Source organism: Drosophila takahashii, chromosome 3R (assembly GCF_030179915.1).
Source record: "Drosophila takahashii strain IR98-3 E-12201 chromosome 3R, DtakHiC1v2, whole genome shotgun sequence".
Classification (NCBI taxonomy): domain Eukaryota; kingdom Metazoa; phylum Arthropoda; class Insecta; order Diptera; family Drosophilidae; genus Drosophila; species Drosophila takahashii.
In genome coordinates, this window is record NC_091681.1 from 26,383,071 (window position 1) to 26,410,908 (window position 27,838).

General features: G+C 40.3%; 1 protein-coding gene across 3 annotated transcripts in view; it reads left to right on the forward strand.

Moving 5' to 3' along the window:
• beat-IIa (beaten path IIa) overlaps positions 1-27,838 on the forward strand; it is a 48,972-nt gene that overhangs the window by 4,972 nt on the left and 16,162 nt on the right. The window contains exons 1-2 of one of the 3 annotated variants that reach the window (XM_017139901.3): positions 15,271-15,301; positions 15,420-16,150. In XM_017139901.3, coding sequence (XP_016995390.2) covers positions 15,904-16,150 — 247 coding nt within the window. In that variant the 5' untranslated portion in view covers positions 15,271-15,301; positions 15,420-15,903. Of the gene's footprint in view, positions 1-15,225; positions 16,151-27,838 lie in introns of those variants that run through there. The other 2 variants (XM_044394035.2, XM_070216870.1) reach the window with 2 other exon arrangements.

Consider the following 27,838-nt stretch of genomic DNA (forward strand, 5'->3'; position numbering starts at 1 on the left):
GACAGCCTGTCGGCATTTTTGTCGGGCCACGCCCCGTTTCCCACTCGGAAACGCCTTTGATTAGTACGTGCCGTTGTTAACATTTCTATTATGCTTGTTATAACGTTTATTTTATTGTTTACCCGGCCAAAGCGCGCAAAATCGATTGAGTTGTGATCTATTTCCAGACACATGCTCAAAGCCCCAAAATCCCTAGCAACGCGACGAGACAATGCAAATCTGACACCGCCAGCGAAGTGGAATTTTATTTATGTTTTCACTGGACGGCGGCAAAAGCGATGAGGAATCTGAGCCAAGGGCTTAGTCCCGGAAAAACCGAAAAACCAAAAAACCAAAACAATCATCAAAATAGAATCATAAAAACAGTTAGCAACGATCATAAATTTTGCACAAAGGCATAAAAACTGTGCCACGTGGGGTGCGACATAAAACCACCGATCCCCCCTTGCACAACGTGTTTGGTCTTACATATATATATTCGGCAGATATATGGCCTCGACATTTGCTGGTCGAATAATCCCTCCAAATCAGCAGTTTTCCCAGTTTTTGGGACACATACATTTCGTCTAATAAATCTCGGAACAATAAAAGAAAATTTACATTTTTATAGGAGAGGCGGCAACGGCGGCCAGCAGAAAAAATCGTTAGTCAATACAATTTAATATTCGATCCAATCGGGCTTACCTTGCGTATGTGTAATGCCCATGAAATTGCATTGCTCTAATATGAAATTCGTATATAATTTGATCTGACTGCCCATGGAAATAACTTATTAAAATGCTAATCGACTTTAGTCAGTCGTTTTATGAGCACTAGATGTGGGCAACGCACTTAAAGTTTGGCTTTAAGGAGGGGACAAGATTTATTTTCGACGAGAACAGAAAGCAGAGAAAGTCTAATAAATCATGAAGAAACCAGACAAAAATAAATCCGTATCTGTATAAAAGGCAGAGTCGCCCCACCACCCGCTAATTCGCGTAATTTGCCGAGAAACCACTCCCCGCGCATTAACTGAATAAAATATGAAAAAATTGCGTTAATTTTTTAGCATGTTGCATGGCCAACGCAATTTGTCTGGTGGCTCCTATTTTTATGTACACTGAGGAAATAATTTTTGAGAAAATATCTACTTAAAATTCTATTTCTATAGAAAAAAAATCTTAAATAATTTTAAATGGTGATACTGTGGCGCTAGTACTTTCTGATGTTATTTGAAGTTTAGAAAATGATACTATTTGAACTTCCTGGTACTTGGAATTCTTTGTCAACGCTTTTTTCCCTGTGCACCCAAACGACTCCCCGATGATTTGGCCAGCAACAATTTTAAGTACTTGACATGAAAATTGTGTAACAAACCTCAAGCCAGGCCCATCTGTAAAATTAAACGCACGCGAAAACTCGTGCCTCACTGCGAAGAGCCCACTCCGGATTTCCAATTTCAGATCCCAGAACCCTGAGTCCCCCTCGCAGTCCGATGCTGCACTGATGTTTATCATAACCGCCTACAACAACCACAATGACAAGGACCACAGCAACAATATGGTTGCCCATTGCCGCACCCAGCCAAATAATTTGCTGGCAGGCGTAGCTAATGACCAACTCGTGTAAGTGCGATGGATGGATGGATGGTCGGTGGGTCGGTTGGACGGTCGCTCGGTTGCTGGGATAGAGGATGAAAAATCAGGACACAGTAACCACCGAAAAAAACACACCAACAACCTACACACACACAGCGACGAAACAACAGCAACAATCACAAGTTTTGTTACAAGCAAAATGATGGCATGAATTCATCATGGGAGTGCTGGGAGGAAAGAGCCACCGACTCGGACTTTTCCACTGTCTCTGTCCCCAATCCTTGTTTTCCAGCTCCTCGACCACTCCACCAACGGTTTTTGTTTGGAGGAAATTTAAAATAAAGTGCACTGAGGGAAATAACAGTAGGAAAGAAAAAACTCTCTATGGTATTTTAAAAGATAATATATCCTAAGTTTAGATAACGTTGTTCAAAGACTTCCAGCGATTTTACTTGCAATTTGAGATCCTAAAATATTTACAGATCAGTAATCAAATTAAATATTATAAAACACTGGCTAATAAAAGCCATGCTTATTCCATTAATAAATATATTCTTAATATGTCCTGGCATAATTTTATAGACCTAGCCAGTCAAATATTTATCGATATCTTTCAAAAAAATATAAAACACTTCTTTAAAAAAACCTTAAAGTCACTAAGAATCCCAAAACGTATTAGGTCTTGTAAACAAAGAATCGTGAATCTGAAAATTCTTCTTTGCTTTCTCTGGACTGTTGATTTAAAATCTGTTTTTTCACTGTGCAAGGACACAAAGTCCTGCTCGCTCCAGGGGGATAAACAGGCAAGGACGAGGAGTGCGGAGTACGGCGACATCGTTCGCTAATTTTATGCTCTTTTGTGATTTTTGTGCTGGACACACCCTGTGGGCATGTTTAGTGTCCTTTCACTTTCCAAGTAAATGCAAACTTTGCGCGCTTTTGTCATTAGCGTTGATAGCTGTAACGTGAACAGGAAGTCGGGGGAGATATACTCGTACACCCGTAGAATGGGGGGTAGGAGAGATAGCTCCTTGCCGGCTGCCTTTTTGGCCGCTTTTCACGTGTTGTTGGCCCTATTTGCAGACGGCTCTGTTGTTGTCGTCATCTGGTTTGCGGTCCCCAACAGTTTGGTTACTTTTAATGAGCGGGGCGTGGCTCTCGGCAGATGAAACATTGGCGGTGGGCGTAGGAAAAGCGGGAGAAAGGTGGGTGGTGCTCTCATTAAGTTGCGGTCGTACAGTTTTATTTCACTCCTCGCTAATGAAAGTGAATTATTAAATGAAAGCCAAGCGGTTGAATGGCGGTAGTTGATTCTTCCGTCGAGTGTTGAACTTGTGACCCATCTGCTAGTCGTTGTCAGTACTTGAGAAGGCCTCTTCTCCCCCGAAAGTTTCATTGACCCAACTCCAACACATGGACCCAATGACATCAAAGGCATTCCTCCAGGAGGAGAGTGGGTAACCCACTTGGAAAAACCGTGGAGATGGTTGCTTATTAAAGTGCCATCGTCTAGACACATGCACATGCTTCTGCATATCAAATATGTATGCTAATGTCAGCATTTTTAAGAAGTTCAACAAAAAGTAACGAAGAGCTTACATTTTTGTTTGAGGGTTTGGATACCCTTGCAGGGAATTTTTATTAAGCATCTCCTAAGTGGCACAGAAAATGTTGTATAATAATTATTTTATATCAAACAAAGTGGGTCTTTATTTGCGCTGAAGTCTTGAAAGGGTTTGCTTTCACTGGTTTTTGGGACATAAAATACAAATCATTATAAAAAAAATTATTTTATTGATTTGGTAAGAAACAACCTTGTGCAAAGAACCTGATACCCTTTTCCTCGAAAAAGTCTAGCAGGAAAACAAAATGCTTAATTACACGGACATAAATGCGTTGGTGTGTGTGTGTGGGCTGGTTTCCATGTACAATTCATTAAATTTGCACTCCTTTTTAATTTATGCCCCAGATAAAAGCAACAGCTGGTCCCCAGAGACGCAGACAGAGGCAAATTAAATATGTTATAAATAAATCAGCCGGGAATGTATGAATAATGAATGGGCCATGTCGACTGCCTGTTCTCCATCTTTGTTGGGCTTGCCACATTTTAGTTTAGTTTTCTGTCGGTTACTCTTTTTTTTCGCTTGAATTTACTGGGCAAATATTTGAGCAACCGCAAGAGAAAACAGATTACTTTTAGTTGTATTTCGTGGCAACAATTTATGCAAATGTTTGAGCCATTGTTGAGGTGGATAGTGCATACGCCCCGTAGTCGCCCTGCATACTTCGATGTTCTGCGGTGGAATTTTCTTTAATTAGTGCGACGAACTGTGCGCAACGGTGGGGTGCAAATGCAAATGCGTGGTGAAGGTGTAATGCTGTTTTGAACATAATTGCAACGGCAGCAGGGTCTCATTTGAAAGTTTTGGCTGCCTTAACCGCAGCAAAGCGAAAACAGCCACACAGAAGCAGCGGCTGCCACATCAGCAGCAGTAACTAAATACAAAATGACACTGAGAATAAAATCTAAAATGAAAAGTATCATAGCTTTACTGGAAATGCAAGACAAGTTATCTTTAAAATTGTTAATAACTAAAAAATAAAAAAAATTTAATTTTATTTTATTTAATTTATATAAACATTTATATATTTGGTTTTACTTCACTTTTGTATTTAACAATTGTGATGTGAAAATATAAATCAAATATAGCAATTTTAAAAAACTTATGTGCAACCAAAAAATAAATTTTATTTTTAGACCGCATTTGTTTAAAATATACACTAATAAATTACTTACAAAAAATATTTTTCTCTCCCGTCTTTATAGTTTTTCTCGGTGTATATAAATGTGTCTGCCTGTGGGTGTATACGCCGTGTTTGACGGACACACAAACACAAGCGCCGACGACGAGCATGTGTCTGCAACAACTTGGCGGCTTGCTTTCGCAAATGTGCAAATATTTCACTTGCAGCGCCTGGAGTTATGCAACACTAATTTGCGAGGCGTTGTTTTTGTAGCTGCCACTAATTAGCGTCTAATGCAGAAGCGACAGCAATAATAATGTGGCCTCACCACGGGCCACCCCCCTATTTTCCTAAAGGCCCTAAGGATGCCATTGCCAGTTACATTTTGTGATTCCTGATCAAGATGCTAAGACGGGGGGCAATAAAAATCGCATGAAACGACAGGCAAGACATCAAAATGAAATCTCACCAAATGGCCGTGCATAAAACTTGACAATTTGTTGGTCAAAACTTCTCACTCCCTGGTCAAGTATTTTGCAAAACAATACGCCATTTAACTGCTTCAATTTGAGTTTGGTTGTAAAACTTTCCCTCTGTTAGGGTATTTTTTTCTTCTGTCCGTTGCCCCATTTTAGGTATCTATATAAATCAGGGAGAGTGTGTGCGTGTGTGCGTAACCTTTGAACCAGCGAAACAAAATGGTTGAAGTAAAAAAAGCTTGCCAAGTTTATTAAAAGTTGCGGCAAGTTGCAGACTCTTTGGGGCTCTCACTCCCCTCGAAGGACAAAAGGGGGGTTAAATGGTGGGAGAAGGGGGCTAAAGGGGCGGGCGGCGAAGGGGGCGTGGCAGGAAGTGAGCGCTGACAGCTAGCAACTGACAAATGCCAACGCTAACTCACTCAACTCCACGCAAAATGAAATAAAAAATTCTCAAAACGGCCAAGAAGAAAGATTTCAAGTTTCTTCCTTCGCACTTTCTTGTGTTTTCTTTTGTTTTTCGCTTATTGCTGTTGTTGCTTGTGTTTTCATTTTTCCCTTTTTTTTGGCAACATGTTTGAGCGGTTTTTTATTATTATTATCTTTGACCTGACCTGGGACCTTCCCCTTCTTTTAAACAAATTTTTCTTCTTGCCCAACTTCCCATCCTTTTGCGTGTTTCTCAATTTTTATTTATGCACAAACTTTTTGGCGCTTTCTTATGCATTTTGCGTGTAACCTTTGCGTATATTTCACAGTGTGTCACTGTGTTTTTAGGTCAATGGGTTGTGCATACATTTTGGAATGATATACTAATGGGAGTTTGACCATTATGTTGCCATGAATGAAATTTGTGTGGAGGAAGAAAAATGGGAAATTATTAATATTCGTTCTCTTTTTTCGGAAAACTAAATTAAAAACTAAATAAAATTTAACTGAAAACAGAGTAGATCGATGATTTTAGCTTTAAAAATGCTCTATATTTTAAAACTTTTCAAAGTCGCCTCTTTGATCGGTTTTGGATGTGAACCACAAGAGAGCTACCGACACAGATTCCAATAAACATCAAACATGCCCCTCGATTGCATGGCAAACAGACCAAAAGTCCGACAATCTGAACTTTGGACATCAACTGCCGGACTCGCAGTTCAACAAGCTTTGCTCAAGCATCGATAACGTGCCTCCTCTTCCCCATCTCACTTTCTCAGTGCATTTCTCCCCGCATTTCTCCCAGTATCTCCAGAGATGTTGATGACGACGACGATTCGAAGCGATGGGTGGGTTAGCTTGAGTGTGAGTGTGGATGCTGCTGTTTTCCAAAGTCCCTGGCAAAACGGCTCTGATTGAACACAACAATTTTGAAATTGCTAAGCACACACGCACACTCACTCGCACAGACACACACACTCGCAGGCCGAGTGGGCGGGAAATGGAAAAGTACAGTGGGCTGGGCTTTCGGCTCTACACGTTCGCATTACGTGCTGGTGACATTAGTGGCGAAAACGAGCAAGTGAAAAATTTAAGCAGACCTGTGTTTTGGCTTCAATCAATTGGCAGAAATTCGCATCTGCCAGCCGGCACTGAGAGAAAATGTTTTACCATTGCTTCATTATTCCAACAACATAATTTTCTTGTAGGTTTTTGGAATAATAATGATTCTTGATACCCTTGATTTTTGGAAATCTTTGAATATTATTTAAAATATAACTATTTTTATATTTACAAAAAATAAAAGAAACCTAGTATTTATGATCATAAAATTTAAATATAATAAATAAAATATAATTCCAATTTTTCTTTAGTTGATTTTAAAATGTTCCTTTTTAAGTGAAAATATTCCCCCTAACAGGCATTTGGCGCGGTGTGTCAATCGCAGATGTTTGCCAGTGTTGTTCGGGGCTCGAAGGAAGTCTCGCATTTCCGGCACATAGCCGTTAAATGATTTTTAGCAAAAATCGTGCGGACATGACACACTCAAGTGGCTACCAATTCCGATCCCAGTTCCCAGCTCCAGCCCCCCATCGAGATTGCTCACCGCCTATCGATGGATGTACTGAGCCGTGTCGAGTGGCGGGGAGGGTTCTCAAGTAATTTCCATTAAGTAAGTGTTTTGGCACTTAAAGCCCAGCCCGACTGCACTGGCATTGGCTGCTGTGATTGCATTAGACGACAAGTGGCTGGCCGAGTGTCGAGATCAGAGTGTTTTCGGGCTCTGAGTTCAGAGGTCAGGCTGACGAGAGGGCAAGCCTCTTAAAGCCGCTTAAGCGAGTCTTTTTCGCCATTTCCTGGCCAGGACTTAAAGCCTCCTGTTATGATTGTTTCTGTTCTTGCACTGGGAAAAATTTAAACCAAATGAATTTTGGGTTATATCGGAACCGAGAAATGGTATTTTAATTTATTTTTAAAATACTAGGAATATAAATTTTAAATTATGTTTTTGCTAAGGGCTAATAATAAATTGGCTTCCTTCTTTTCTGCTTGTGTGGTTTCTGGTTTCTGTTGTTTGCTGTCAGCGTTCTACCTGAGCCAAAAGTTATACAAACAACAGCTGGCCTAGGCAACTGGCCACCCCATCCCGTCGCCTGGTTGTCATCATCATCATCATCTCTGGGTCGTTATATCAATGTATGGCTGTGGACGGTCGGTGGGTCGGTAGGCGGTGGGATGGTTAACAAAATCTTCGTTTTGAAAATGCCATTTCCGACAATTTCCCGGAAACGTAGCATCCGCCCAGGAGAGAGCGGCGGCTTGTGGAAAAAAATGGGAGAAAGTGGCGACTGACGACGACGCTAATGGCGCCATTGTTGTTGTGTATATAGTGTTCGGTTAGCGTCGCCACGCAGATGAGAGGGAGCCCAAATAGTAATAAGATTGGCGGCCTGACGCTCATTAGGCATCTCCATGACAAGGACCCGAAATCGAAGCTTAAGTTCCTTTGCCCAAGGTTAGTAGGTGGAACAAGAGAGAACGCTATAGTCGGGTTGGTGTCCCGACTATCTAATACCCGTCACTCCGCTAAAGGGAGTGCGAACGCTGTGTCGGGTTGGTGTCCCGACTAATAATCGTAACTCAGCTAAAGGGAGTGCGAGGGAGATAGATATATGTTGACAATTTATAAATCGTATAACTTTTTAATGAATGGTCCGATTTGAAAAATGTCTTCTACATTTCGATAGGTATAAATATACACAACAAAATTGCATTTATACTTCTCGGAAATCTTTAAAGATGTGGGCGCAGGACCCATTTTAAAATCGTTAGTGGGCGATTGTGGGCGTTAGAGGGGGCGTGGCGCTCGGCTAAAATAAACTTGCGCTGCGTAGGAAGCCAAAAAATATGTGTGGGAAATCTCAACCTTCTAGCTTTTGTAGTTTCTGAGATCTCAGCGTTCATACAGACGGACAGACGGACAGACAGACAGACAGACAGACAGACAGACGGACAGACGGACATGGCTAGATCGACTCGGCTAGTGACCCTGATCAAGAATATATATACTTTATGGGGTCGGAAACGCTTCCTTCTAGCTGTTACATACTTTTGCACGAATCTAGTATACCCTTTTACTCTACGAGTAACGGGTATAAAAACTAATAAAGGATTGGTCAGCTTTTCCGACATTCCCATTGTTATCTGGGCAATTTAACTACACTCAAAAAAATTGATATTGAAATGATGATCAATTTGATGTTAGGTGGTATCCAATTTGACTTGAAATTTATCATGCGCATATCGATTGGATCACCGCGTTTTTTTTGTGTGTATGTCTCTTAAGAAAAGGGTTAAGAAATAAAAAATATATTATAAAAAACGCTATAACTTAAGGTATTTCTTCCTTTTTAAGAACTCTCTTGATACCGTTATTACCATTACTCAGAGACCAGATCACTTCCATGTGCACAATTCCCACAGTCATTGCTTGAGGTGGTGCCGAATCGAGAGGTTCCTTAGAAATCAGTTGAATGAGCTGCTCAAGTGCGTACTGGGGTTTTCTTCGAATTTGCGATACGTTTAAATTGATTTGACTTCCTCTCTGGGATATGTAAATATTCGCCTCGTAATTATTTACATATTCAGTGGGGTTGTGCATCCTGATTAGATTGATTGGGACTCATTTGCATGATATTTCTGGATGCCATCTGCAGGTGGTGAAGGAATTCGCCAGCCCACGTTGGCTTTTTGATTGCTGTGCTGTGTTCAGTTGTTCATGAAGTGGCTGGCTTTTCAGTTGGCTTTTCAGCTCGCTTTCTGCCTGCTTTTCCGTACTTTCTGCTTGCTCTCTGCTTGCTTCAAACAGGATCCGACCCCGGGCTTATTGGGTCAAGCGGCCTGGCCACAGAAATGTGTAGCGAGCGACAACAATTGTTCTACAGCCACCCACAAGTCGGGTCATCAACTGCTTCTTTGGCCTTCGGAGAGTAACAATGGAAGTACTGAGAAAAACTATTATTATAATTGGTCAGCATGTAGAAAATATTCCTCCGTTATTTTCCACAGACTTTAAAAGTTTTGTTGAGAAAATTCTTTAAATTCTTCTTTATTATAATACGAAGATCCAAAGATTATATATTGTATCTACCCTTACTTGGATTTTTAGATAATATGAAGAAAGAAACGAATAATTCTTTAGATTCTTCTTTATTATAATACGAAGATCCAAAGATCATATATTGCACCTACCCTTACTTGGATTTTTAGATAATATGAACAAAGAGACGAATAATATCAAACTTAAAATATTAAATTAAATAAACTAAAGCTTTTCTCTCCGTGTGGCTGACTAAACTGGTAACGTTGGGTTTTTCCACTGGAAAATCAAGTTCATTTCTGTGCAGTCTGCCGTGAGACTGAGCCGAGTTCTTGTGGCACGGAGTCTCGGACTGGCACTGTGTCAACAGCGGCCACAATAGGTACTCATTTGTAGTGAAATTTTGGTCAACAAGGCGTGACCTTGCCCCGCTTTTCACCCACCTCCCCCATTTTCTTTTCCCTGCGTGCGTGCGTGTGTGTGTATGTTAGGGAAAATTGCTTTTATATTACTTGGAGCTCGGTTGGGTTTTTGCTCGGCTCTCGTTTCCCTTTTGGTCCATGTGTCATTATGTGGCATACACATTGTTGCAGCGCCTGCTGTGTCTTACACTTCCGCAGTGGCAGCTGCAGACACGCCCACTCCCCCCATGGAAAACTGTTTTCCTCCCCTCCCCCCACCATCATTTTCTCTAACCTTTCGGGGTCAGTTTTCCTCATCTTGGCACGCAGTTTCCCGGCCGAGTTCTTGTCTTGTCATTGTTTGTTTAATTTTGTATGCCGGATATCCCAGCGTGTTCTTGCCATTGTCCTGCTGTCACCGAAATGCCAGCAACAATAACAGTAACATAAAGTGTGGGCGTGGCCACAGCTTCCCCTTCCCTTACACCTCCCACCTTTTACCACCACCCACCTCGTACCTCATCATGGCACTTCCATCAATGTTTATGCCGCTGACAACAAAAGAAATTAAATTGCCAACACTGAAATTCAATTGTATCTTCCTCCCAGGGCTTCACTCAAAATTCCTCAAAGCCAGCGTCGTCGAGGAAGGCGGAAAAGTGCGGGGAATGACGACATCTTGAATGGTTATTGCCGCTGACTTATTGGAACATTGATTTTCCCTTTTGTCGGGGCCTCAATTGTAGGAAGTAAACATTTTCGGCGCTTTCAATTTATTAAAAGGCGCGTGAGGCAGCCATAAAAAGGTCAATGATTATTATGCCGCCCATGCAAAATGGCAGACAGTGTCCAAAAATAGTCAGTGCCGGGGAAAAACAAGTGGGACTTACACAGAGAAAAATATGATCAAAGATCAAAGGTCAAGGAAATTTTTGGAATTTTTATTTCTTTGATGCTCATTGTTTGATTATTTTCAATATTTTTGATACAAGGTATACAATTTAAAATGAAAAAAATTATTAATTTATTTGTATGTATATCCTTTAAGCACTTTTCTAATTTTTTTCCCGTGATCCAATTTGTATTGGTTCTGAAGAGGTTTTGAAGGAAAGGGAAGAGCCCCCGTTTTGATGGAATTCTTGTGGTGCTTCAAGCGGATGAAAAGGAAGCTCTGTTAAATAGACTGGCCCTTCTCGATAGTTCAGTTCGCTGCGGCATTAATATGTAAATTTAATTCGCAGTCAGGCATTGTGCGCCGCTCTTCCTGGCCATAAATCAACATTTAACACAACCTGAACATCCGCCGCTGTTTGCTCAACATTTTCAATTTTTTAACCATTTGCATTTCCCGCTTTTTACTTTTTCCAGGCCGTTTGCCACTTTCGATTAAAGCCTACTTTGTAGCTCTTTAACTGCAATTAAAGCCATTAAAAGTGTGCATAATTAAAAAATGTTGCCCTCCTTATGACACATTAACATATTTGCGCCAGGCCATTATTGCCATAACTCCCGCTTTCCGCCCTGATCCCTGATGGTTAATTTATTTATTGCAACAAACAACAAAGGCGGATTGAAGATACATGTAAGTTCGTGCCTGTGTGCATTCCGGCCCAAAATGCGGAGTGATGGGCGAAACATGTCGCATTTGCATTCCGCTGCGTGTAGCCCATTGTCCAACTGCCGTCTAATTCGGATTGAAATTCAGATTCGGTTTCGCATACAAGCGATGCAGCTGCAGTTGCATTCGATTACGGCCAGCGTATAATTGTGCAACGCTAATCAAAGCGAAATCGCTCTTGGGCCGCCGGGCGAATCGATTAATGTGCCAAGGATCCATTTTCAGATACAAATGTATCTGTATCTGCGGGGCGGCATCCTGCATTACATGTTATGGCCATTACTATTACAGCAACCAATAATGGGCCATTCGGGGATATTCTGTACAAAAAGCGTCCTCTGTTCTGTTCTGTGAAAATTAAACAGCAGCATAAGCGTCTTTAATTGACACCAAGGTAACGCATAAATTTCAATTGGCAAGCCTTCGTGTGTGACAAAGATACTGAAGAACTGCCACAGAGGCTGAATACATTCCGCAGCAACCGGAAATTGTCAGTGTTCTATGTGGCGAGGTAGGGGAAAAAATGTGGGGAATCACTGAAATTCAAAAACAAAGTAAACTTCAAAATAAAAATGCAACTTTCAATTATATTGTTTCTTAAATATTAATTTAAAATAGTATTCGTAAAATTATCTGTAATGTTCTTTTCAAATATTTACGAGTTAACAAGTTTGTACAAATCCCAGAAAAATGTTCAGTGAAAATACATAATGAAAAACCTTTGACATGGAATTTATTATTATAATTAAATTTCTTTTTAATTATCTACTTAAAAAAATAGTCTTAGAATTCTTGATTTAGTCAAACGGATTATTAAACATCAGGACTAATGGTATTAGTGTTATTTCGTAGAAAATATTTATTTGCTTCTTTTATTTTATAATTTAAATTAATATAAATATTATAAATAAATATAAAATAAAAATGTATTATTTCAAAAAAACTATCCTTTTAAACTTAAGAAAGTGTTCTTCTTAAATTCCGTAAAATATTCACTATTGAGGCCATATTTTTTCTCAGTGCAACCCTTCCCCATTCCGCAGTTAGTATGTGTGAGAGAATTATTATCTTGTACTTGCCATGTCAAAGAAAATTTGCATTTTTCGGTCTGACAAAGGGCGGCGTATTCGAGGGCGACTGAGGAGGACGAGGAGGAGGCGGTGGCAGCCGTGTAGACAGGACTCTCTGTGGTGCGATGTCAACGTGTGGCAGCAGTTCCAATACATATACCTATACCAAATTGTCTGCCACAATGGACTGACAAGGTGCTAGATTGCATGTGTGGGTCTGTTTTAAATAGAGCAACAATGTGCAATGACAATGAGATGAGAGCTGCCAGCAAATGTGACACAGATACGAGCTGAAACTTTCAAATGTACAGACACCAGAGCCATTGAGGGCTTATGAGTGGAGGAGTGCTTGTGGCCTTCGCCAAGGACCCGATGGCATGCGATCTCCCTGCCTTTTTAATTAAAACACTTTCCTTTGAACTCGAAATGTGGCCCTGTGTGTGCTAACAAATATTTTCGAAACCAAAAATGTATTCCCAAACAATGCAGATTTCTCATTGGGTAAATCGATCAAATCATTTTCATATAATGTCAATTTGCATATTCATAGTGAATGTCTGTGATGCATAAATTGATTGATATGAGTGATATATAAGTATTCTCCGCTATTAAATAAGGTTTAGTTGGAAGTTATAGTTAAAAGGTTTTTTGTATCACATTTAATTTCACAACTTACCTTATTATTTTACCTCTAAGACTTAACATTTGCAAACGTTTTGGTGGTCCCAAGCTGAAATTTAAATTAGAGCTTTATAACTTGTCCCAGTAGACATTTTAGCAGTATGAAAGTACCTGGCCTTGAACCCACCGTAAAACTGGAGTACTCGAACCGTTTATAGTCCTCGGCAGAGGCCACATAACAATTTAATACACACCCATATGTTTCTCGGGAATTACTCCCTTTACCGCCCCCAATTTCCTGCCCATCTGCCAATCCGCCCATTTAATTGTGCGGTTTCTCAGCCATTTTTATGTGTTTTAATTTTCATTAGAGCACTAAAAACTTGTCAGCGTCGTCAATGTCAGCGTGTTCCCATTCCTGGACGATTTCAGGGGGACTTCTGGGGGAGAATGTGGATCCGCGGGGAGCAGCGCCAACAACACGATCTTAAGGAGGCCAATAAACACTTTTATAAAATTCTCAAATCGCACGTGTTGCGTTTGTCAAGGGGTTGCCGTGAATGTAGCAGTGGAAGTGGAAGTTGTCCCGACATCGAGACATACAATACAATAAAACTGCTAAGTGCATGGGCATGTTGTTGTGGCATATAGCTCCATATAGCTCTATTCGGCCCCTCTCTGCTCTACTCTACCCCACATATATATGCATTAATCGAGGTGTGCTTCATGCCGGCCATAAAAACCAAGTGGCGAGTGGGTGCACTCGAAAAATAACGGGAATTACCTGAGAGTAAAAAGGATGCCATCTTTGGGAAAAACTCTTTAAGTTGTAAAATGTAATTTATTTGTATTAAAATTTATAAAACAATATTTCGTTGTTTATGGAATTTTATTTTAATCATGTATTTATTTTTTCAAGTGCACAATAGAAGTGGCAATGGAAATGGAGCCAGCATCGATAAGCTGCCAGAAAAAGAGTGCAGCGCGTGTGCCACATAAAAATGGCATTTTGACATGGCCGCCGGGTGGATGCGATGAGAAGGGCTAGGGGGTAGGGGATCAGCTAATGAGCATTATGAATGCTTGCCATGATGTCATTGCACTTGAGTGGATCTAGTTGTGTTTTCCTTTATGCAGGGCAACCTTCACACCCCCACCGCCGCCCTCTATTCAACTCCCACTCCCCCCGAAGTCTTACAAAACGCAGAGCAATGAAAGCCGGGAAATTTGTTGCATGGGGGTGGCAAAAAGTAATTGCAACTTAAATAAACAAAACGCCGGAGCAGCGACCGCAGGGCGGAGGACAAACAGTTGCCGTAACGGGTTAAGTGGCCGCATCCTCCAGTCGCCCTGAAAGGGTTAAGCTCACATATATCGCATTGTGCACATGAGGCTGAAGAGGCTGCCACTTGTGCACAGCCTCATTAGCAGGAACAAAAATGGGACTCACAAAGAACTCACTTTGTTCTCGTTAAATTAAACTCCGCTCCTTGATTTGTTTGCATTTCGGGTTGTGTTTCACATGATTTGTTATTATTTATCATTTTTGAATTGCTTTGCCAATGCACAGGGAAAAAATTTGGCATAGAGGTATCTCACTTCTTTAGAAGCCTAACGTCGGTTGACAAATTCATTTTATTATTTTTATTATTTTCACATATTCTGTTATAAAATTTTTCATTTGCTTAAATATTCGGTATTTGATTTATATTCGTGTATGATTTTCTAACGATGATTTTTAAAATACTAATGCTTTTAAGGGACAATTAAGAGCAATAAAAAACTTGTTAAAATTATGTTGGTTAGATTTGTTTTTTTTTGTACCACAAAAGATTAAAATTTGAACCGAATAAAGGTTACAATTTCAGAAAACCTTTTAATATATTTGAATAAATTAATTAATTATTTTAAAACGGCTTCTTAAATATTTTTCTGTAAACTATTTTCTTTTAATTTTAATCTATTCTCTCACACCATTTTTCCTTTTTATTTTAAATATTATCCCCTTTGCTTTCTTTGGAAATATTCTGGCTGCCATCGGCAACATGTTGCTGCGGTTCCAGCAACATTCTGCCGTCGGCCTTCCAGCGTGCTAATTTTGGAAACGCTAACGCTGCTCTACGTCACACCACTGGTTGTCCTCATGTTTTCATGTTTTCGGGGTGTGTTCTTGGGGACCGTCCTGATAACTCCTCAGTCTGCTGTCAACTTGTCGTAGGCGCGGAGTGTCGCTCTCGGGAAAATTTAGACTCAGATTTGAATTCGGTTCGGTTCGGCTTTCACATTTTGTTTACATGCCAAAAACTTGCGGTTGGGGGACGACGGCTGCTCTATTTAATTACACAATAACTAAAGTTTGTTTGTTATTCATTCCGCTTTGCAGAGCACTTCCGGGAGCAAAACAGCTGGACACAAGGGCCATTTATGAGTGCGCGAAGTGAAGTACTCGGCGGATGGCAAATAGATGTTGTCTAGAGCCGAAATCAAAGAAACAAAAATCAAGACCAGAGGAAAAACATCGGGGACGTGCAACAATTAACGGGCGGAAATCGAAATCGAAATGTATAAACAATCAGCGAAATGTGCAAATTCGTGGAGTGCCAATCGAAAGCCAGCTTGAGTGAAAGTGAAAAACTGCGGCGCGGCCAAATTATTAATTATCCGGCTGCTTATTAGCGCGATTCTCCGAGGGAAATTCAGCGCAGACATTTTGTTTATGAGCCAATTTGCCAAACGCAAATAAAACCGAATCGCTGCCAGTCGTGCATTAATAATTAGCATATTCCGTCCCATCCCCCATTTCCCCAACCCCATCGAGAGTCACACGGAACAGACAGTGCGGCGTGTGGCGTTGAAGTGTTTATTAAATGGTCTTTGCCGCAAATGCAAGACATTTGCCCGACAAGCGGAGTAATAGTACTTGCCCCCTCGGAATGGTGGAGCTTCAACTTAGCGGAGATTTGTCAGCCGGCGACTTGAGCGAAATTCCCGAAATGGGACACCGAAGGGCCGCCACGGAAACGGGACATCGGCAGAGCCGGAGAAAGTCAGTCTGCCGGACCATCCCCACCAGATTCCTCCTGCTGCTCCTCTCCGTTCTGCTGCTGAGCATGGGTGAGTCCACAACTTGTTTAGTCTAATTATAATGCCAACGATAATGTTTACCAATCGCAAAACATCAAAGATGGAATTTGAAAGGCCATCAAATCAGAGAAGTTTAAAAGTTATATCAGCGCCAATATAAGGAATATACTGCATAAAAGGCATAAACATGATCACAAAATCTTAAACATTAGTTTAGTTAATGTTTTATTCACATCAGTAAGGTGACTAACACTCCTAAATAAAATTTATGTTTAAAAACAAAATTAATAATTTAATGTAATCATCCCGATTATTATTTATTAATTTAAAATATAATTTAATTTATTTCAATTAATTTATTTTTTATCCTACCGTAGTAGTAGTACATTTTTCACGACTCTTTAAACTATTAATAAATATTCTGCGAATGCTTCCAATAAATCTCATGGCAACTTCGCAGCATCTTAACTATTTTCCGAAGCGTACAGAATTCGAGGCCATTGAAAGGCACTTTAGGAGTTTCATTTGTTCAATTTAATGAAGTATTTGTCGGGCTTCCCTAGTCAGCACCCCCTCCCCCCGGCTGTCATCCCTTTTCAAGTGGTATCTGGGCATCTGTGGGGATGGGACACTGTCAACCACACTCGAACCCCTAACTCAATTGACTGCCCCACTTATTTTTTGCCAAGTCCGCCGCGGCGACTGCTCAATTAAGTGCCTCGAATGTGACTTCAACTCCAAGTATGGAGTGAATGGGCGATCTTCCCACTAACTTTGGAAATTAAAAAAGTACGAAAAACCCATACTCATACAAAGATAAAAATAAAATAAATAATTTCATTTGTTAATTGGCGACTTAATAATCACCGATTATTTTTAGTAAAAAAATAATAAAAAAACACTAGCATTCGACAATGATATTTAGTAAAAAATGATTTAATTAATTTTTCTTTCAAATTTAAAATAAATAAATAGACTATTTACATATCTGTCGCATCTAAAAGCGCATTTGTTAAAATATTATTAGAAGACAAACAGTTTTTTGTCAAGTGTGTGTTTTCTCAGTGCAGATACAAACAATCGATGCTTGAAATGACATTCGAAACAACACTTTGGCGTAATAAAATACAAATAAAAGGGACAACGATACACTGCCGCCAATTGATTGACGAAGTGGCAAAGATCTGGCGGATGGGAAGTGGAAAGTGGGAGAAAGTGGGAAGTGGAGAGTGCTGTGCTGGGCAATAAAAGGGATTGACAGGCGGTTCTAAGCGGTGGCGAGGTGTCACACAGCCAGACAAAAAGGGGTTTCGATTTTGAGAAGGAGAAGGAGAAGCGAAGGGCTGACACGGGCATGGGCATGGGAATGGGGATCCAATCTCCAGGCAGCCTGTCAATGGCAATCAGCGGAGGAATCAGATCCCGCACACACACTCCACTTTCGGGCAGCGCAGCGCTAATGCTGATGCTGAATGCTTGTAAAAAGTTTTTAATGACCCCCGGCTGCCGTGTCGCCATGGCCACAAAACTGAACACTATGGCGCCCGGAATCGAAACGAATCGAGTCGAATCGAATAGAATCGAATGCGGCATCGAAAAGGGGTGAATCGAGGGGCAATGGCAATCCTCACTTGCCAAAGCGAATCTGTGTCAGGCTGTTGCTCCATTACTCCGCTGCTAATGAACAGCTTAAGCAGCATTTCAATGGGGACATTTCCCCATTCGCAGTCAGTGCTGTCGCTCTAGATATTTTCAGGACTAGAAAAGTTATTTTAAAAGTTAAAATGTTAGAAAAAATTTAAGGCATAGGTATATTTAATTTATTCAATTATTTTGTCTTGAAAAACTACATTAATATACCTATTTATTTTAATTTCTTTACAAGTGGTTTATTGTACAAACAAAATACTTATTTATTTAGAAAATAAATATTAATTTATTACACTTTTGTATGGTTAAAAAAGGTCTAAGACTCTCCTCCCTAATAATAATAATAAATATAATTTAGAGTCGGGTGTCTAAAATATTACACATCTCCGATTTTTCGGCATCAGCGGAGGGGGTGGGAGTTTTATGGGAGTAGCGGAAGGGATTGAGGCATCGTGATCCGTGACTCTTTGGAGTGCGTCATTGTAGGTCTTTTTCAGCCCCAAAATCCAGTGCACTCCAGTTCACGGCATTGTGAGGATTGGCGGGGAAGTGCATTCCGGCATCAGCAGAACGGGAATCTGAGGCATCAGCTCTCTATTAAATGGAGGCCGTGGCGCTAATGGATGGGGTTAATGGGCTGGGGTTGGCGGCAAAGTGGTGTATTAGTAAAAGTGAATTAGAACCAAAAGCGGGCTGCTATTGTTCTGATGTACGACGGACTGCAGGCCAAAGCCATTGCCATTCCCCCAAGAAGTGCGACTATAAATCAGTGCATTGAAAGCTGTGCGGATTAGTAATAAATTTGATTTGATTTTCCCGGGAATTGTGAAGGGGGTTTTCACGGTCCGCCGACTCTATAAACTCGTTTCCATCCGTTTATGCTCTACCAAAAGTGCATAATAATCAGGGACATATGAATGCCATAAATCCCATGAGCACACCGATGGTAAACCAACACTGGACACTCGTAATCAATTTCGCCATTTGCTCACTAATAATAAAATGCAATTCAAATATAATTTTAGTACTCACTCGAATGCGTCAAATAAAAAAGACAACATTTTATTGGTCAAATCGAGTTGCTGACAATGAAAATATAAAATAGGGCAGACTATGAAATACTGAATAAATCATTATTGGCACTTTACCTTCAATAAATTGAATTCAATAAATAAAAAGAAGTTGTATTCTTCACGACTAAGTTAATATAAACTTCCTTTATTTAAAAATGCATTTTTGTAATAAGTTTTTTAGTATCAGTTAATGGTTATTTCGTATTTTGTATTCATAACGATATATTTTATCATGTGGAGAGTATTTGTGCATTTTGAAATGATTGGGAAACCCTCTCCACAACTGCATCGGTTTTATCATTGAAATATTAATTGCAAAATAATATTGACGGGCGGCAAACAAATTACAAATAAAATATGCAAATTTCCTGCGGTTCTGGGCTTGTGAAAATGCCAGTGGCATACGAGTGGGCGTGGCTGGGCCAAAATATTCGGCCACCAAGCAAATTATGCTAGTCACGCAAAAATTGCCAAAAGGTAAATCGAAATCGGGGGGTTTCGCAAAGCAGGCTTAGAGACCCGCGTCTCTGTTTGTTTATTATTAATGCAATTTGTAATTATTTGTTTCGGTGGCGTGACTGCCAGCATGCAAGCACTATGTGCACAAATATATTCGCACTCCCATCCCGATCTCGTCTGTTTACCGGCTTGTTTATTTGTTTGCTTGCCACAACGCCATAAAACGCAATTATCGCGCACAAAGAACAAAGCAGAGTGCAGGAAAAGTGCACCTCTTACTGTATAAACACGATTCCCGACCCTCAAAATCCACAGTCCAAAAAACCCAGAGAGTGTCGGTGGGAGTTTTGGAAAAGCTGCAAAAGTTGTCGCCAGCAGAGAGAGTATTTCGCATTTTCGCATTTGCGTTGCCATAATTAACTTATTTTGTACATTAGCAACAGATTTTGTTTATTAACGCATGTGCGCTTGCTTTCGGTAATGCGATACCATTCGCTTTCGCATTCACACTCACGCACCCTCCAGGCTTTAATGTGCTAAGGACTGAGGGGCCACAGGACCATGGGGCGTATACTTATCTTTTGGCATTGCGAAGTGAGTTTATTTGTTTTCTGCTTGTGGTTCTTTGGTCGGTGGGTTGGTGGCTTGGGAGGGGGTCGGTAGCTTGGCATTTTGTGCGGCTGCTGTCGCATAATTTATTTATCATTAGCAAAATTTGGCAAGCATTGGAATGCTTTTCCCCACTTTCCGCCCTCCAAAAAGACTTCGCCCTGCGTTGTGTCTGTGTATTTGGCTAAATAGTTGAAATAATTAGGCTCATTAGAAGTTTCGTAGGTCTCTGGCTGCGGAGTGTTGCCCTGATTGACAAGTGCAAATTGGTATTAATGCAGAAGTTCGGGAAACTTCAGAAGCCACTGGCAAAAGGGGAGAACTGTGAACAGAGCTTTGGGCGATTATAACGAATTAAATTGGAGCATTCTTGGAAATATTTATTTGAGAGAGAATCATTTTATGTCCAAATGAAAGTGTAATTAGGGCTGCTAAAATATTTATTCGTTTGTTTTTCAGCCTAACGTCTCTACAAGTTTTTTTTCTTTTAAGGCCTAGTACTCACTTCAATCAAAAAGGCAACGAAACGAGAATTTCTATACAAAAATGACAGGCGATAAATTTCGTGATCAAAAATTTGTATGGAGATTTTCATTTCGTAGGCTTTTCGATTGAAGTGAGTACTAGGCATAAAGTAATAAACAGGCTTAACCAAAAATACACATTGTTATACCTACAGCTTTTCTGATTTTTACCGCCAACTCAGGCAAAATTTGCCGATATTTAAACTCCATCTGGCAATAGTTCACGTTTAATTAAGCAACGTTGCCAAAAAATATATGGAACAAATCAGAGCGACAAAATCACAGTTGGTGCACCCAGAAATACCACAGTTTTTTTGTAGCTTACTTCGGTTTACTCTATTTTCATTTTGTTTTTCTAGGTATTTCTGGCAGTGCCACTCCCCCGAATAACAAAAACTTGTTGTTCGTAGGGTCCAAGTGGAAACTGTGTGTGCGAAATGCAACAGCCGCAACAAAAACGACATAAACTTTTAACAATTGCAAAACCAAATAAACAAAACGTAGGGCGAAACAAAGGGAAAACACTAAAAACTGCTGCAGGCTATAAATCTGCAATGGGTGGTGGGTGGATGGGTGGCTCCGTGCTCCTTGTGGGGCGGTGGGTGGTGGGTGGTCTCTGGCCAAAAATGCCGCTGGGTCCTTTGCACAGACCCATTCACACATACAAAGCAAACACTCACACATTACGGAGAATGCGCCTGCTGCGTAAATAACTAATAAGGCTCGGGGATAAATTTCAAGTGCAATTTTGTGAGCATCGTAACCAAATACAACTCGAAACAAAACAAAAACCAACGGCCGCCGGCTGGCGGGAAAACTCGCACACAAAAGTTAAGCGTACTGGTTTGGATGCACTGGAAAAAAACGTAACTAAATTGTTAGAAACTTTGAACTTGAAGGAAAGCCTTTACTGTATTCAACCACAAAATTAAGTGTTTAAAATGGGTATTAATTTATAAAAAAAAGTTTTTGAACAAAGCAAAATTTTTTTTAGAAAAGTTACCATTTTTATTTGATGTTATACTTTGTTTCTGTATTTACAGACCCTTTTTTTCCTACAGTGTAATACATCTGCGTTTTGTGTGCAGCACGTTTCTATGACTTAATTAAAATTATGAATGTTTTTGCCACTGAATCTCTGGCATGACCAAAAACCAGCCATGGAAATGGGAAAGTTGGTGGTCGGTGGGAAATGGGCAAGCGGGAAAACGGGGAAAACAGACAGGATGTCCATGGCAAATGCGCTTTTTGCCAGCGAGCCAAAACAAATAGGCAAACAAACAACTAGTAGCATCAATTTATGCATAAATCAGAAGGCACAAAAACTATGCCAAATTGTAAACATAAAACGAAATGGATACAGTCCACCCTTTGGATTTCCCACTGAACCCATTGACACCACATTCGTGTGACTGTGTCGAGAGATCTGGTTACCAAAAATGAAATTTCCGAATGCCATTGTCGCTTATCGCGCCCTGTCCCGCATTCACCGACTTTTCCCACCCTTTGCCAATTGGAAATTGCATTTAAAACAGCGTTCAGATTAATTTTCTAATCAAACAGAATGTTGAGTCCAATCTTTTGGTTTGGGGGGAAAATTCATTATAACTTTTATTCGAGTGGAAAGTGCAGAGTTGGCGGCAAATCGAAATTGCGATTGACAAATATTGAGCATTGACTGCTAATTAGCGGGATTTTCACTTTTAGATATATGTTGCAATCGACAGATGCCAAAACAGTATCAAAAGCTCTTGGGCCGCAGATATGATAGGTGATTGCTTTGTTTTCGCTGCAGTTGGATTTTCCATTTTCACGAAAAGAACCGCCAGCAAACGACTTGTTGAAAGACCCGACAAACTGTTGGCTCGCAAAATTGATACCAGCAGCGAAATAGGAAAAACAGCAAGAAAAACAGAAATATGAAAGAAAAAGGCCTTGAAAAAACATTCGAAATTGTGTGAATTCGCGTTACCATAAAGCAGAGAAAAAAACTATTTTTTCTAAAAATGTTATTTGATTTACTAACGAATTTTGTGGTACCCTAAAATTTTTAATAATAACTGCAAGGAAAAATATTAAATATATTATTTAGAATATTGCCGGGTATATAAACTTTTTAATGTTTGAGAAATGTTTGAACGAAAAAACAGAGAAGTAAAAGGTTAACATAATTTTGTACAGTTTTTAAGATTATGAAAAATATTTTTGAAATTGATACACACAAAAAAAAGCACGTCGCCGTAAAATCGATAAGTCCAGGTAATTTTTTGGTTATTCCTACTCATATCGTTTTTACCTGAAATATTCATAAAATTTACATTAAATAATATCATTTTGCCGAATTCTCTCTCTCGGAGATTCTCTAACTTCGAAAAAGAGCGCAAGAATCAATATGGCGAGCAAAATGACATGAGTGGAAGCGAGAAAGACGTATTCGAAATTCGAACTGACGTACTTCAAGCATGTTTTCTCGCTCGCACTAGAATAAGTTTTGGTCAGGAATAATGCAAATTTTCGTTCTTACATTTTCGACCATATCACATTTACCTGGCCCCATATCAAGTTAAAAATGATCTTAAAAAAGGTCAAATTGACCTACGATTCATATCGATTTTTTTTTGGGTGTAGGTATGCGATAAAGTCCCCTAGCCTACTCGTAACCGTAGAATATCACTTAGGGTACCAGAATAGTGCTTCGAGTAAGGCGATTCATAGTGTACTCGATGAATGGGATCCAAGTTTTGTCCCTGCAGCGGACATGGGGCCAGTGGGCAATTGGAATGGAATGGAATGGAATGGCCTGGGAATCCCCAGTGGTGTGGGAATGGAAATGGGCAGCGGATAGCACAAACGGTCAAAAGTTCCATTAGTGTCAGGCCATGAATGCTATTTACAAGCAGTTCGCGATGCGGCATGCGAGATAAGCGCTCTGACGCTCCGGCTGGGCCAAATGGAAAAACTGAACTGAATGAAGAAGAAAAGCGCCGGAAAAAAATATAGTCGTAGGGGAAGGAAACACAGTCGGCGTGCACACACAAAACGCAGTTGGGGAGGCAGAGGCAGAGGAAAAAAAAATGCGAAAAACTTGCTGAACTAAAAATCCATTCGGCATCGATGCTGGTGCCGAGATAACAAAATGTTTGCTGCCCAGCCTCAATTGAGTCGTATTCGCAGTCTTCGGCGTTCCCGCGTTGCGTATACGCCAAGTGAGCAGGGCCAAAGAAGCTGAAAACAAACTAAATAAATACGACCCAGCAGATGTGGATAAGTGCACTGAGAAAATGAACTTAAAAAAAAAAAAAACAAAGTTTTTGTAGGAATAAATGAATTGAATTTAATTCAATACGAATTATTTATTTATTATACAACATTTCATGGAATTTTCTTCACAAAAGTTGTCCATAAAGGGGCTAAATAAAAATTTTTTAAAAAGAAGCACAATAATTTTTTTATCACAAGAACTGCAAAAAGTGCAGTGTAGTTTTATTTGCTAAAGGAGTAAAGCAAATGAAAATTTGCGAATCGCGGGGGGGGGGGGTGGAATATCCAACTAAGCAAGCAGGCAACTTTTGTGCACTGCAATGTCACCAGCTTGAAAGTAAAAATAAAAACACAAACGCCCTCACATATTTATGTTTTTAGCAGTGACTGTTTGCCATACTCCCCGCGCAGCGAGCACCCAGTCTGCACGATATTTGCACAGTTATCCTTTTTGTTTTATTTGCTTAGCGCTTCTGTGCAAAGCGGAGGATAACGAAAGACTATCTCGAGACCAAGGAGTGCCGGTGCTCGAGCAGTGCAAGGATAACCGGGGTTAAAGGACGGCATTTCGGCACATCATCATCGCCATCATCATCATCCACTCGAGCTGGCAACACTCGGATTAATGTTTGTTATTATTTTTTCATTTATCGCATATATTCCTATTGTTTACCCTGTCCAATGTCTGTTTGCAGAAAGCAGACAAGGAGTGTTTTTTCTTACGTTTTATTTTTTTTTTTGTTTTGCCTCCCTTGAGGGTAGTGCGAGTGTGTCTGGATTTTGTTTTTTATAAACCACTGCCGAGTGGCAAGGAAAGCCCTAAAAAATGAACATTATTGAGCGGTAAAAAGGGTGAGCGGAGTGAAATCAATAACATAATTTTGCAGTTAATTAAGGTAGGATTAAATATGATATCGAATGAAGGTACTTGTAACTTAAATTAGTAATCGGTTAGGGAATTCGGAATCAGGAATTTTAATTTCTTGCTTCCTTTTTCACTTTATATCATCCGAAGGGCAATCAATATTTGAAAATAAAATTTTACTCAGGGCTCAAAAGGACGAGCCGACTAGCAATCAATTAAAATCATGCGATGTTAATTAAACCTTTAAGCACGCATTACCAAAACGATTAAAAACTATGTAATTTAAATAGTTGGCATTTTTTTTCTATAATCATTTGATTGGATATTTGATTAACCAGCACATAATTAAATTGTCATTCGTAATTGAATTTAATCATCAAGCAATTAGTAAATGAAAATTGTGAAATCCAAATCAAATCCACACCCCAACCCCAACCCATCCGAACGGCTCATTTAGCCGACATATCACACAACAAATTATGGTTTGCGTTTTCATAATCAGCATTTTTCATTTCCTTCGGCGAGTTGAGGCCACGCCCACGGACAAAGGGAATTTTAACTAAATTATGTTGGCCCTTTGTTTAGGCTGATGCCCTCTGGACACGTCACGAACGGGTTGGTCTCGCTTTCGGACTCGCAGTTATGTTTCCGATTTTAATGTGGGTTATGGTTGGGTTGGGTTGGGCCCCCTGCCCCCTACGGTGCTTTTTCCTTTGGGGTTGTGACAAAAACACAGCGGAAAAACAAATGTTTCTCGAAGTCCAACTTCGTTTCCAGAACTGCCATAAGAGCTGGGTATCGTAAACTAGCATTTTCGGTTTCATTAGAAGCGCTTTTCCCAGTTTTTCTCCGCCTCTCCTTCCCTTTTACCCCATTTACTACCCCTTTTTTCTTGCCGATTGCACTTTTTGCCAGACATTTTTCCAGTTTGACTCCAGTATTAGTTTCTTTCCAAGGCATTAGTTTAGTGCTGGGCGTGTGCGGGTTTTTGATTTATGGTTTCGAATTGTGCGAGTTGCGTTTTTTATGTTAATTAAATTGCTTTGCCTCCGATTGGTGGGGGTTTCACTGCCATTTCTAGTCTGGCTGCTGAAGTGCATGTTCGTCGATGCCTGACTAAGTGCACTTGGCCAACCAACCACCCAGCCAGCCATCCAGCTGGCCAGCCATTTCAATCCTGACCGAAGGCAAACCGACACACGAACCGCTCTTTGACCCGCCTGAGCAAATGAACTGCAGCACGCTTATTGTCACTAAATGCTGTTGACCCATCAGGAAGGCTTGGCTGCTCCTGTTCTGGTCTTCTCAATTCTCCATTCGAGTCGAGTGGAGGAGTCGAGTCGGGGAGCTGTGGCAGTTATTAGAAATTCCATTATGCATGTGTTTGGGCCGCCCATGTGGGCTGTGTCAACACGGTCGGGAATCAGGACCCCGGACAGGTGGCTCGTCATCTGCGATACACTGGCGAATGCATACTGTCCGAAAAATAATTAAGAAAGATCTGGAAAAAATAAAAGAAATTATCAAAAGTTATTGCTAATTATTCTAAGATATAAATACAACAAACTAGGTAATAATTTAAAACATTTTACATTAAAAATAAATGAAAATGTTTTGAAAATTTGCATAACTGCGAATATAATGTTTTTATGCTCATTTCAAGAAGAAAATGAAATAATCCGTATTTTTCCCGGTGCATGCATCCCTCCTTAAGTCCTCAAGCTTGCTATTTCTGGTGAATGATAAATCTTTCAATGAGCTGCCAGTCAAGCAATAAGGACGCTGATGGGAAACCGAAACAGAAACAGAAACAGGAGAATGGTTACGAAGACTCCTGGTAAACATGCCAAGGAGCAAAGCGGGGCTCAACAATCTCAATTTTCAATGGAAAGCTGCAACAAAAGCCTATTAAATACCGAGACAATGCCACCCACACGTGCACATGAATGCACATAGATATTACATGCCAGCTGGGCCGATATTTGTTTGTTTTTGGCCTTCCTGTCCTTTGGATGTGGAAAGCGAGTCGGCAAATTATTATGCTGTGATATTCATATGGGCCCACTCCAATTCGGCTGCTTGTTTGCCTTGGGTGGCTGCCACGTTTTCAGGATTTCAGGAATCCGTAAGCGAACGCAGTATTTAGCCAGCAGTTTCCAACTCGCAACAAATTGAACACAGTTTACGGCAGGTCCTCAAAGGCAATCGATCAGTTTAAAACTAAAACTAATATACAGATTCTCCGAACAAAATGTGGTTCCCTTTTCAGGTATCCTATGGCAACACTGAAAAAAAATGTTTGTTGTAAACATGAAAACAGATGAAATCTTTTTAAAATATAAAGGCAATTTCGTTCAAAAAGTTATTAAAAATGGTGGTAGGTAGATACATTTCTTAAAGAACTTTATTAAATATTCAAAATTGTAATCTCTATATATTGTATGGGTCATGGTTTTTTATCACTGTTGGGTAAAAAATCGGAAACTTTTCCAAAGCAACCTGTGGTTAGTGTAAATTTTCAGCAGCCCTTCGGGAAGGGCGGCAAAAAATGGCATCTAACTTTTCAATTTGGTATCACTTGCGGCTTCGACGAATGACGCACTCCGGCCAGATTGGAAAACAATGAAACCGTGCGGAAAAGTGCTGTGAAAAGAGCGTGAAAAGCGGTAGGTGGAGTCCAGGGAGCAAGACAACGAGAATGGAAACAAACAAGAAGGGGGAGGGTCCAGGTGCATTGATATTTAGCAGGCTGGCAAATCCCCAATCCAGGACGATACTTTCCTCTCTTTTTTCCGGGGTCCTCACTTTGACTGCCATGTAAACAAATCGCAAAAGGATAAGGACAAGGCACTTGTAAGCTGGCACTTAGCAGAATCGAACAAATATGTGACTTTTGCACAAACTTTTTACCTTTCCAACTATATCTCGAGTGTGCGTGTGGATTTATAGACATTGTTTGGCTGCTCTCTGTTGCTTTGGCCCAGAACCCAGTGCCGAGTACCCAGAACTCTGTGCTATGATTTCTTGCTGCTGCACCTTGCACCTAAACACTAACAAGCAAAGTTTTCCCAGCAATAAGCAAGTATTTGCGGTTGCATTTCGCCGGCTCCTGCTGCTGCTGGGAAAACTCTCAGCGGGCGGGATCCGGCAACTACACTTTCCAATTTTCAATTGGCAAACAAGCGGAATTTTCGATTTCAGTGTGCAAATATTTATGCGGCTAGCAAGGACTTTAAGGTAGTGCTTTAGTTAAGGCAGGTGTTTTCCCACCAGGTAT